This window comes from Melanotaenia boesemani, chromosome 12 (assembly GCF_017639745.1).
Source record: "Melanotaenia boesemani isolate fMelBoe1 chromosome 12, fMelBoe1.pri, whole genome shotgun sequence".
Taxonomy (NCBI): domain Eukaryota; kingdom Metazoa; phylum Chordata; class Actinopteri; order Atheriniformes; family Melanotaeniidae; genus Melanotaenia; species Melanotaenia boesemani.
The window spans coordinates 12791585-12804916 of record NC_055693.1 but is presented as its reverse complement, the minus strand read 5'-3'; the positions used below and the strand labels follow the sequence as shown (position 1 = coordinate 12804916).

At 39.1% G+C, this 13332-nt stretch overlaps 1 protein-coding gene across 7 annotated transcripts in view; it reads right to left on the bottom strand.

Annotated features, from left to right (window-relative positions):
• il1rapl1a (interleukin 1 receptor accessory protein-like 1a) overlaps nucleotides 1-13332 on the bottom strand; it is a 188427-nt gene that overhangs the window by 80357 nt on the left and 94738 nt on the right. For all 7 annotated transcript variants that reach the window (XM_042002238.1, XM_042002236.1, XM_042002242.1 and 4 more), the window contains 2 exons: nucleotides 9981-10167; nucleotides 8491-8644 (listed from right to left, as the gene is read on the bottom strand). In XM_042002238.1, coding sequence (XP_041858172.1) covers nucleotides 8491-8644; nucleotides 9981-10167 — 341 coding nt within the window. The remainder of the gene's footprint in view (nucleotides 1-8490; nucleotides 8645-9980; nucleotides 10168-13332) is intronic.

Sequence of the window (13332 nt, the reverse complement as noted above, 5' to 3'; positions counted from 1 at the left end):
GCAGAGCCACATAATTAAAGAAAAAGTTTGATATTTAGGGAAATAATTGCCTTTTTGTGACGATAGAGATAAGAAGACTGATGCCATTTTAAGATTACTGTGTATGCGGATTTAGTCTTGCCAGACTGTTTCTCACAGTTTTTAGTAGAGTGGCCATTGTCGTCAATCAAATAATCAAAGTTCAAGTTAAATTATAGGCAAAACTCTTACACAAAAGCTGGGACAGACTGGTCCAAAAACTGAGCCTTGTCATTTTGACCCGGACCGGCCTTAATACGATCATGCACACCACAAATCTTGAGTAGACATGCAAAATATTTCCAAAAAGTGTCATTTTTTAAGGTATTGCCTTAAAAAATCTGTACTCGAGCACAGTATATTAAGGCAGCATTCACCCTATGTGCTTGAGGGAGAAAGAAAACATAAAGAACCCGAATGAGAAAGGATGCATCAAATGAAAACTGTTCCTGGAAAAAATGTAGGAGCAGGACAATTTTTTTTTTTTTTTAAATATAATACTGTATTCAGGTCCAGAATTTTCTAAGAGGAAAACAGCTGGATCTGTATTGACACTTGGACAAAAATTTTAATAAATAAAAAATCTTTAAAAAATCATTTTATTTCTGTATGTTGTCCATAAACACCTACACAGAAGCTGCTTCTAATGCATGTTAAATAGCCGACTATCAGCCCACAACCAATAACAGACAGGCTAATCAAGAGAATCAGAAAGCTGCTGACTCACTGCTGATGTTGATGAATCATGTTCTCAATTTCAATAAGACGGTTTAGTTGAGGAAGCCATAAAAAAAATAAAAAATATAAAATCTATTATTTTACCCAGACACAACCAGTTAACCAGCTGTTCTCGTCCTGGAAACACTGACATCAACAACTAATTTCATAATGAGACAAACTAACTAACGTGCAGCATATCACAGGTTCTACCATCATCATCATCATCATCATCTACAGTAACTAATGAAGTCCTGCTGTGGCAAATATGTCAATTATCTTTGGACATTTTGCAGAGTCCTTTTTGTTTTTTTTTTGTTTTTTTTTTCAATTGCGCCATTTCTCTACACCTCCTTCCCATTTCCTTTCCTGCGATCTCACAGCTAGCTGCATCCACGAGCACAGAGCGGAAAGGAGTTTAAAGTATCTGATTGGTTCAGCCTGGTGTCAGTTAAGAACAGAACAAATGGGCTGCAGATCAATGTATTTCATGGACCTGTGGTCAGGAAAGAAACTTTTGTGCTGAATGACTTGATGAATGAATTACTCATGCACAGGGACCACAACAAAAGCAGATGATGTTTAAAAATTTTAGGGAACCAGCCCAGTGCTAGTTGGGCTGTCAACCTACCAACTTTTATGGACCAGTACAGTCAGAACAATAAATGCACTGTGTCACCCCCTCCAAAAAAATCGGCCCATTGAAAAAATTTCCAATATGCCCCATGGCCAGTCATCCCTTGAAGCACAGTATTCCTTAAATGAGCTTTTGAGGGAGACAGCAGTCTAATGGTTTAGTAGGAGCTTCACAGATGAGGATCTGAGCCTAAAAGTCAGATCTGTAATGAACATGTGAGAGCTGTGGCAAAATGCAGAAACTGAAACCTTTAAAAAAAACAATACCATTATTTTTTTGCATTTCATATGTCTGAATAAAAGGAAATCAGCTTTAGTGTTGAGACTTACTGTAAATAAAAACTTTAATATCCATTAATGCTACTTTTTTCTTTTTCTTTTTAAATTATTTGATCTGTCCTGATACAACCAAGCTGAAAACATAACATATCTTTGGAATCAAAAGCAAGAAATTCCTCTTCTCTTTAATTTAACTGTAGTATACAAAGACTAATGACTTTCAAGCAATTCTGCAGATGTAGCTGCTGAATACGTCAACGCCAATACAGAGTAGTGTTTCACTGAATGGAAACAAATCCTCAGGCCTTTTCACTTTTGCAGTAGCATATCTTCTCCAGATGCATCGCCAGTTACAGAGAAACACTGTTCAATTATTGACCGAGACTTCAAAAGACTTTAAAAAGACAATTTTAATTTCACTCATACACTGGTATGAGCCCTTTGGGCCTAGATAATGATAATAACCAGTGACTGAGGGTGAGTATGTGGGTGGAGTTGGGTAGGTCAGGCAAGATTAATTGTGGAGTATGTAAATTTCATTCGTCACATGCAGATCGATGTCAGTTTTAATTGAATTAAAACAATGTGAACTCTGGCCTGCTTGGAGTCTAAAAGGACAGCTGGTGAATGGTAATGAAGTGAGGGTGGAGAACACTAGAGAGAAGAAGGGAGGGCAGGGGAAGTGATAGAGAGGTTAGAGGGAGAGAGATTAGTTAAGGACGAAAGTGATAGCTTACCTCAAACTAATGAGCCATTCTGCTCAATTCAATGCTGGTTTTACTGTTGTTTTATTATTAACTAGGCTGCTCTGGAAATTTATAGGCTTTAAAAGTGTGTGGACATGCCCCATAGATATCCTCAAGCCAGACCTTCTGTACACTGGATGGATATGAGAGGGTTGTGACACACTATGGGTTATAATACCCGTCTCACATATTAAAGCGCTTTTACAATGTGTGCTCCAGACTCCAATGGGTGTGACTAATACAAGTGTACTGTATGCAACCACATACATGTGGGTGAAGCTAGGGAAAGCCAGCTGCTGGTATAACACTTATCTCAGGTGTGATTTTATCATAAACTCTCCAAGGACATGTACAGTAGCCGTGGTTGAGTGTTTAGCAGGATGATAACAGGCCAGCAAGCTGCAGGCTGCCGAGGTGCAATGTATTCATACATACTTCAAGCAAACAGACTTCAAGATGGAGAGGGTTTCAGTTGAGAGTAAACCCATTTCTTTTTCTCACCCAACACCTTTTATCTCTACCCACTCTTTCCTCTTCTGCCTGCTTGCTAGGATAATATCAGCGCTAATCGCTGCCTCTTCATCCATCTATCTTCCTTCAGCCCGCTAGCTGAGGAGGGAAAACAGATGGAGGAGGTATGGATGCTACAGCCCTCTTACCTTGCAACTCAGCTGACTGCTTCTGTCTTTTCTTGCAGTATCCACTGAGATTACATCCAGCTGGATAGGTAAGCTAAGGTATTGCCTTAAAAAAAAAAAAAAATACATCGCATGGTCACGCTCAGGCATGTGCACACAGGCAGTAATGTTTTATAAGGCCGTGAAGTGTTCATGCTCCTGAAGGTGACCCTACAGAAGAAGAAGTGTAAGGAACCTTTTATGGCAATGAGACAGTGTCCTGGATCACCTCCCCATACTTCAGTTCCTCATTACACACACAAATGCGCAGCCACACATACTCTTTTTTTTTTAACACACATACATTCACACCACACATGCACTATGCATGTTGTCCCATTTCAAATGGAAGGTGCAGCTCAGAGAGACAAGGGCAATCAGGTTACGGTGAAGTCTGATGGATGAATCTTTAAATTAAGCTTAGACTGCTGAAGACGTTCAGTTCATCCATAATAATACCTTCCAGTAAGCACAGAATATAACGCACCACCACCACCAACATCAGTAAATAACTAAATAAATGAATAAAATAAACCATAAACTGTCACATATTTTATTTTCACACATTAACATATTTATTCACAATGTGAGTTTCTCAAGTGTAACCTCTCACAGTTGATGCTCTATAAGCTGTAATGTAGGTAGACGACTCCTTTCTTTCCCTCGATTTCCTTTTTCCCTCTTCACCTTCAATTCACTGTGCCAAATGGTACATTTACATTGGCCATAACCTCAATCACCATGCTTGCAGGCAATGCTGAATGTGCAAGCAGACATTTCTACAGTGAGGGGATGCAGACAGAGGTATAATGGGAGCAATAGATAAAAACCCACGCCTAAGGCATCCATCAAACCAAACGACTCCATTACAGTAAGTCCGACAGAGGCAAACGGTAATGTGCACTGTGATAAACACTGGGATAATAGTCTGTTTATAGTCCTGGACACACTGTTTCTGTTGGGAAACACTGGCAAAGAATACAGATAAGATACAGGAGCGCCAACCTCTATCTTTTTCACTCTTTCCATCGCTTCTCCCTCTTCTTTCCTGTTATCAGTCACTTTCACTCCCTTGTTCTCTTTATCCTTTTGCGCCTTCTCTGTATAATATTTTCTTTTTCACACAACACAGAGGGAGCTGCAGCTTTTATCTGGTGTTATACTATTATAGCATTACCATCACAGTGCAGGGCTGAAGCTGAGAACCATGAATATTTAGCAAAAATGATTCAGATGTGCGACAAAGAAACAAGACGTATAGCACCAGGTTGTCATGCAAATACAACTTTAAGAAGAAGAACACATAAATATGCAGAGATAGGGTGGCCCACGCTGCACGCACAAGTATCAGTTAATCGCAGGTGGATTGTGGTTTCGGCGGAGGTATTGCTTTTCATGTCTCTAAAAGCAGGAACAGGTAAACAGAAATGTAGACTAATCTGTCCACATTTTGAATTCCTCCAAGGAACCAGGAAATAGCAAACCTGCTGCTGCTATGAATCAATTATAAGAGTACACAAAAAGGCACTCTCTTTACAGATGGGAGGTAGAGGTGAAAGTCTATCGAGGGGAAAAAGAAAAAAAATCTTCCCATCTGTTGATAGCAGTACTCCTGTTCTCACTACATGCATGTTCATGCACAGGCTGTAGCTCCTTGTCTGCACATGCTCAGGATGATATTATGGTGTAAGAAATTTGAATGCACCATGACAAAACATAAAATAAGGCGATGGGTCATGTTTATTTTATATCCCTGTTAATCTTAGGAGGACTGGTACTCTATCAACTGGTTTCTGGTTAAGCTTGGCCCTGTGTTTGTGCCAATACAGTAGGTAACCCCCTGACTGACTTCAGCCCAGAAAGCATCTCCTTCATTTTTTGTAACAAAGGCCGTTGAGCAGGATCAGTGCTTTAAACACATACAAACACGCAGAATCTGTAGCAAGCCAGGGTCAAAGTAAAGGTCACTGCCTATTGCACTATATTCTACATCAGTTAAACTTAATGACCTCCTTCATCCTCTTGGCCTATAAAATAAACTACAACATTAGCTCTCGGATCTTAAACATAGTTTGGCCTTTTATGCTTGCTGTCCAGGCAATGGTGGTTTTAACAGGATGTGATAAAATGTGGATAATCGCAAGCCCACTTGAAGAGATGATGGTGTGGGTTTATTAAAAGAAATGAGCCCAAGATAAGAATGAGCTAATCTGATTTTAGCAGGGTGTTAAGGCTGTAAAGAGAAGGTGAAATGACGTGGTAACAAAGACCATGCCATATTTTTATAGTTATAGCGCGGTTGCTAATATAGAGCATAGAGCATCTAAATCTCTAAATAATATTGATTTATTCGGCTCTACATTTGACCCATCTCTTGGTGTCCTAGAAAACAGTGGGCTGCCATGTTTCAGCACCCAGAGAGCAGCTGGGAGGGACTAGGGGCCTTGCTCAAGGGCCAACAGTGGTTCAACTCTGTTTGAACTGTCAAAATGTTGAATGGCATGTCAAACTACAATAGTTTCAGAAGTAAAATCACGACTTGGGATTCCTCAAGACAACATAATATCATCATGGCAGAATCTATCAGTATTTTTAATGCTGATTTATATGAGTGTATGAGGATGAGTCAAGCATATGCTTGAAACTAGAATTGGATGTTTATATCCATAAAATACAATAAAACAAAAAAAAAAAAAAAAAAAAAACTCAGAGGAATTTAGAACAAACATTTTACTTCTCTGTCTCATGTTCATTAAAAAGGTTGGTTTCTTCCCAGCTTGCTGTTCACAGTCATATATATCTTCTTGTTCTTGCCTTATTGCCTATTGTTTTGGAATTGTAATGGAGCCCATGTCTTTATTTCTCTCTCTTTTTAGTTCTGTAATATCTCTACCTCTTCCTCCCCTCTGTGTCATTGATTTAGACTGTATATTTACATGGCAATAAAGTTTTTATGACCATCATCGTTTTTAAACATTAAGGTCATGTGGCAGTCTAACAAACACACAGGGTACAGCCAAAGTAATTATAGCATACAGCCAACACAGGATTCATCTGATTGGAACATAATTTCATATTTTAGGCACATTTTTCAAGTACCTCCAACATCAACATCATTAGTCAGTTGTAAATAGAAACAAAATAATTGACAACACAGAAAAGTGATTCTTGACGATCAAACTGTTTAGATACCAAAAGGTAAAAAAGTTTGTGCCACAAACAATGAAAACACACCAAGTCCACAGATTTAATAATACTTAACAAGTAGTAATTATTTCTAACTGGGATCTTGATTTTTAATTTATTTAATTAATAATAATTAATAATTATAATGAAATGCAATATTTAGCTGAAGGTGGCAAATAAAATATGACCTGCAACATGTAAATAATGTGTATTAATAACAGCTGCATTACTTCTGTGCATGCAATTTTGTTGTATAACATGCACAACTTCAGCTTTATTAAAAAAAATGGCTTGTCCTACTTGAAGTCTTAAAAGGTTTTTTTTGCAGTTTTGCATTTGTTTTTGTTACTGTGCAGGTCTACACTAAATCCAAGCTGATTTGGAACTGATGAACCTATATTGGAATAAATGTTGTCTATTCATGTCCCAGTACATTTCCAATTTAGATCCTATTGAAAATGTGAAAGTGCTGATAATTCAAAAGACTCAGCAGCCAAGTTGGTTGTAGTCACTAAACCAAATTATGTGTAATAATCTAAAATTATTCAACCATGCACAGACATTTGTACATGTGTACAGACATTTGGATGCTTAATGAGATTTACTTTGTCCTCTAGAAGAAGATTTGACAAAAAACTCTGTAAATGGTTGTGACGACTCAGAAATGAAATGACATAAACAGTCACACATCCATCGTGGCTTGCAGGATTCTGAAAATGCATTCAATCCATTCAAACTGTAAAGAATCTACATTATCCCTATTTGCAAGTTCCTTGTTTATTTTGTGTGTGCTAGTTAAATAGATGCTTCAGTGTTAAGAAGAAAAAAAAAAGAGAAAAAAAAAATACATATTTTTTTTTTCTTTCCTGTTTCCTCAAGCCCAGTCTGCTTTGATTTGGTCAGTTGAGTCAAAAAAAAGTTAGTTAAAAAGCAGCTGTTCATTCTTCTAACAAGCTGTATCTAACTAGTTTAATGTCATGCATTGCAAAGGGATGTTAATATATAGTGGAGGAGAGGACCAGGAGCAATTTCTGCTAGGATAAAAATTAATTAACACACACACTTCTTATACATACCTATGATAATATTCTGACTGGTGCTAAAAAGATGTAGCTGAAGCTACGGTATGCATGCTGTTTTCTGGAAAAATGATTACTGGCTGTCAAGTTTGGGGAAAGCCTGAAATAATAAAAAGGTGTTTCTAATGTTATGTCAAGGAGAAATGATCAGGTGGATCTTGGAAATTGCAGATAAATATCTTTGTGTGCAGAAGCTAGTCAGTGTTTGTATCAGGAGCTCTTCTTGCCTCTAAAGAATTGTTTTCTTTAAGGTTCTGTCTTTGTCATAGAATCAAATGAACTGAAACGACAGACCAAATATCAACAGTACGAGCTTGAAGGCCCATGAGATTGAATCTGAGAGCCAGGAGAAGGAAAAGCGGTATGCCGGCTGCTAGATGTCAAGTTGATGTGAACCCGCGAACAACCGTGCTTAAGTCCACTCACCCATTGCCAGTCTGACAGCCACATGGTGCTCATCTCTCTCTTGGTGCTATTACATGCACAGCAGCACACTGGAAACCCTAGGACAACAGTCATCTAGGCTTGGGAAGCAGTCATAAATTTTGTATTCTCCAGAGTGAAGTGGTGATTGTGATGCTACATCATCACTACAATATTACTCTTTAGTGAGCTCATTCTGAAGGACATGGTATAATAGGAAGCATCTTAAGTATCAATCCTTATATAACACGTAAGGTTGGACTACCTTTAATGGCTGGAATGAACAATTCTGGCAAAAAATATAAGCTTTAAATACAGAGATACATGCATTAGTCATGTGCTCAACCTCCAACTGTTCAAAGGAAAGAAAGAAAGAGAAACAAAGTAAATCTTCTAACCTTGGTCCTGGCTCTTTAGCTCTCTGTGTGAACAGGTTTAGCCTTTAGCCTTAAATATTTCAACAATGCTTGGCTGAGTGGAAAGTGCTGAGCTAGAGGCCAGGCTACAGTGTTCAACCTCCCCCTACAATTAACACAGCAGCAGGACGTCATTGCAGCACTCAGTTATGTGTCAGCCATGTGTTTGTGTGTGTACATGGGTATGTTTGTTACAACCGTTACTTGTATTCAGGTGTCTGCTACTCATTCTTAAAACATGAACCACTCTCAGTAGTATTTGTTAAATGGTTCCCCCGCATGTACAAAGACCTACTTTTTGGTTTCCTCTTACCAGTAACAGTGAGTTCAGTCGTCCTCCTGACAACAAAGCCACCAAACTGAACTGCGCAGGTATAATTCCCAATGTCATCTTCTTTCACTTCTTGGATGGACAAAATGTCTCTCTTTTGGATAATGCTGGCCCGCCACTGCTTGGGATGACACTCCTGCATTTTAGAGAGGAACAGACAGGTCAACTTCACTAAAAATGATTACTGATCCCACACTGTACACATCAAACATGAAATAGCTGGCAAAACAGGGAGGATAAACTGCTTATGTCCAGAGATGAATTATAACTGTAAAATTTAAGGCCTTTCCGCTACATCACAATGAAATTACATCCATATGAGTACAAGTAATGTGAGCGGGATACGGAAGCTTTAAAACATCACAGAGTTAAGAAAGTTGATAAAGTGGTAGGGGTGTGTAGCTTTCCGCTTTCCCCATAATTCCACGCAGTAAAATGATAAGGCGTGGCCATTATCCCACTTATCTCTACAAGATTTATTGCACTGAACTGAAAATACACCATTCAATATTCTACTGAGGCCACAGAGGACAGAGAATTTTATTTACAGCAGTCCCTCCTGGCAAAACAAGTGTGTTTGTTCAGCGTATTTGTGAATGTGAGAGTATGCATGCGCAGGCTCGAAGAGTGACTTCATGACATGATCTGCTCTCCAGCTCCATGGTGCTCTGGCGGGGACAACGATGGCTTGGCGGATTCTATTCCATCATTGCTTCTGGCAACCTTTGAATTCAATCACAGAGTCTCCGCAGTGGTCCAAATAACTCTGGGTCCCAGCACTCCCAGTCATTACCCAGATAGTAATTGAATTCTAGAAAAACCTAGAGGTCGAGCCCGGCCAGCTAATCTACTGCTGATCTGCCTGTGATTAGTCTGGCCTGAGCCCTTCGTCGGGATGCACTATGTTGTCCGCAGGCCATGCTTGACCTGAGAAAGGCAAGAACCCAGGTGAGTGAGGAAGGGGTGCGTGCTGAATAAAGATCAGGGTGCAGGAGCATTTGGAGGGCATCCAGTCTTCCCACAGGGCACAGAATGATATTGCACAATTTTATTCTCATAGAAGTTTTGTGCTCATTATGAAAGTCATCACTGCAGCTGCCCTCTACGCAGTTCTCATTCTCTCTCGATGGCTCTCACAATGGTGAGGAAAGCTGCAAATACAGCTTAAGTAATTGCCTCCATACATAATCTGCCTAAGTGATCTGGAACTGCGTTTCCAACAAGGCTTTTAAACATAAACAGCCAAGAAATGAGACAAAAACAAACCAATGAACCATTGAAGAAAACCTCCTGTTTGCGTGATCACAAAAACATACACACTCCTTGGTACTTTTTCTTTAAAAAACCGCAGCATTTAGTCAAAAAAGTTACCAATGAACCTTGAGGCAAGAATACAAATCACAAGCAAATATAGAGGTGAAATATATCAGCAAACACAATTAGAAGGATTTTCAGTCAGTTAGTAAACCCACCTTGTACCACGTGATGTCGGGATCTTTTCCAGGTTCAACGTAGTCATCTATGTCAGGGCAGAGGATATCTTTACTCTTACTGAGCTCAGCCTTCTCAGTTCTTCTCATGTTGGAGTTGTAACAAAGGTTTGTGTCGTTTTCAGCCACGGTCAGAGACATGGACACCTTCATGCAGTACGTAGAGTTTCTGGTTGGTAGAGAAGAGAGGTAAATAAACCTTAATTACCATGATTCTATTTGCTTGGTAACAACCATTATCACGTGTCACTTTGCTGCATTAACAGCTCTAATGTTACATTAGAGTCAGACAATCATACAGAAAAGAATCTTTCAATTGAATTATTTTACAAAGAAAATAAATGGATCCTTTGACCACACGTTTTTTAATGTTTTGGTCCCTGTTTGATCTTTTCAGATATTATCCATTTTTCCTCTGCCTTGCTAAGCCCACTTAGTATTTGGAGGGGAAGCAATAACGACAGATTCAGCAACTTTACTGAGTCAATCTCGGATGCTCATGACCACTGCTGGATTTATGGGGGTAGTCAGGGAATGCTAATCACAGAAAAGACAAATGCAGAGATGGTCTCACAAGCAACAGAAAGGTGCTTGCTCATCACAATGAGTCAGTCCTCACTGCTCATCTGCCCCACTTGTTTCCCAGCAACCATCAACACTGCTGAGCTATTTAGCTTTGCTATCTAGGAAATAATAATGATTGTCCAGCTTTGCTGTTGATGTTGTTGGTTTTGTGTGACACAGTGTCTGCCTTTAAACTGTTGGCTGTGAGAAGGTGTTCCCTACAAAATGTACACTATAAGGCCAAATACGTGTGGACAGCTTTGATTCTGTGATAGCTTACATGCTCATGCAAACAAGATTTTGAAGTCTTATTAGGTGAACTGGCTCCCAATCACCTACATGAGCATTAGAGAGGTCAAACATAGAAGGCACTGAATCCAGGCTTTTATATTCTAGCTTATCTCAGACTTCATCAATAAGCATGAGGCATCCAGATAGTTCCTTTAACACTTTCAAAAATAGTTAAATAAACACAGTAAATGTACACTGTTGCACAAAATATATGTATGCATCAAAAAGCAATCAACTAAGCTATAGAAAGGTTAAAATTTCAATGATATCTTGAATAGAACTAGAATACCGCAGTCCCAGAATAAGCTGATCAAAGAGTTCCAGGAGCAAGGAGTGCCTAGAAGAGGGCCCTGTCAAACCCAATGATGGTAGTAGAGTTAAAATAAGCAGCATTATTAACAGCGTTACTTCCTTCAGTAATGGGTAATCTAATTAACTGCTCGTTTCATCGTAAACACAGCTTAATACAGCTAACTTCAAAACTAACAACAAAGCCAGAAATCTGGGGGTAGACCTGAATTTCAGAAGTCACTTTAAGGCAGTTGTGAAGTCAGCCTGTTATGACTTAAAGAACATATTGAGGATTGATGTCTCAGTAGGATTTAGAAAAGCTTGTCTATGCATTTATCTTTATTAGACTGGACTACTGTAACGCTGTCCTTACAGGTCTTCCTAAAAAGTCCATCGAACAGCTGCAGCTAGTCCAGAACGCTGCTACTTGAGTCCACACTAAGACCAAGATAGTGGATCACATTTGTCAAAGAACTGACATCAAAATCCTGCTGTTAGTTTACAAAGCACTGAACGGTTTAGGGTCCAGATACATTCAGAATCTTTTGAGTCGTTATGAACCAACCAGATTCCTCATGTCATCGGTATCACGTCTACTTTCTGTTCTCTGAGTCAGAACTAAACATGGAGAAGGTTCAGCTTTTATGTTCCTCACATGTGGGACAAACTGATGAAACTCTCAGCTGCTTTAAATAAAGGTGAACAACTTTTCTATTTGTTGCCAGCTTGTATCAAAACAACTGTTAGTTCCTCAGACTGTAACTTTTATTTCTTGCATTTTATTTGAATCTATTTGAGCTTTTTGCCTTTATTTAACCACAACCACATAGCTTAAGGGATGATGATTGACTGAGGAAGAGTAAAATGTCATGGTAAGTCATTGAGCACAGCCCAACACACACACACACACAAATAGAGGCACGACATCCAAGCAGTCTGAGATTTTTGTTGATGATTTTTCTGCTGGCAGTTTATTCTATTAAGTGCCCATTTTATTCACTAGTCAGATCTAATATTCAGTTTTATTATGAATAAATCAACATGTGCAAATGAATTTAAAGCTCTGTTAAAGGGAACACATTTGAACATTAAAAATGGGTAATGGAATACTTTACTGAGTAATTAATTATTTTTGTGATGCTGTAATTCTTTTACTAACTCAGCTACTTTTGTGGGGAAGTAACTAGTAATAATTAATTACTTTTTTTTAAAGGAATGTGCCCAACACTGATGAAACCAGGTCCATGTGGTTGGTGTCAGAGTATGGGAATAAAAGAAGTCTGATGAATAAGATGAGTACAGGAGGGGGCCTGGCTATGGAAGGTTTTGTGACCATGAAGAAGATTTTGTAGATGAGGAACAAAGTGCCAGTGGAGGTTCAGGGTGTTATGGTTACAAAAGTAGTAATAAGTAGTAACAGAGTTCTGGATGTACTGGAGTTTATCAAGGACTCTGTATCATAAAGATGCCTCTGCAGTAATTGAGTCTGGAGGTAATGAAAGCGTGGATCAGTGTGTCAGCAGCAGCAGCAACCTGGTCTGTATCATGAAAAATAGCACAACCCAAAAAGTAGACATACTCTTTTATGTATGTCTGGATGTGTTTCCATCCTCTGTTGCCTCCCCAACCCAGCTGTGATCTGGCTCGGTCAGTGACTTGGTCAAAGGGTTGTGAGAAAAGCCATATGGGCTTTCATTTCATTTCATTACATTACATTTACAGCTGGCCAGGTGCTCCCATTCACTGTAAATGACAGGGTTTCATATAATCTAGTCAGGTTATGGAAGCAATAAGGGAGTCACCTCTCTCATATAAACACCTCTGAACCCCTGGGGCCATAAAATACAGATGCATACACACACAAACACACGCATACACCCACAGACACTTACTTAAAGACAAATGTAGCTTTGTGTAGCTGAGGAACACTGGCTGCAGATAGCAGCGAGAGGAGCAGAGGGAGGATAGCTACTTAGAAAGAGGAGAAAAGATACTGTATACCTCCAGAAAGAAGATGACTAAAAGGGCATTTGGAACAAAAAGTTAGATGCAAGATATTGCAACATAGTATTGCCCTCTTAGTGCTGAATTCTAACATTATTGACTCAATACCTCCTATCTGGTGGGAACACAGTGGTGAGATGGGATGCTGTAGGCTTTCAGAGCATTCTTAGACTATATATTTATT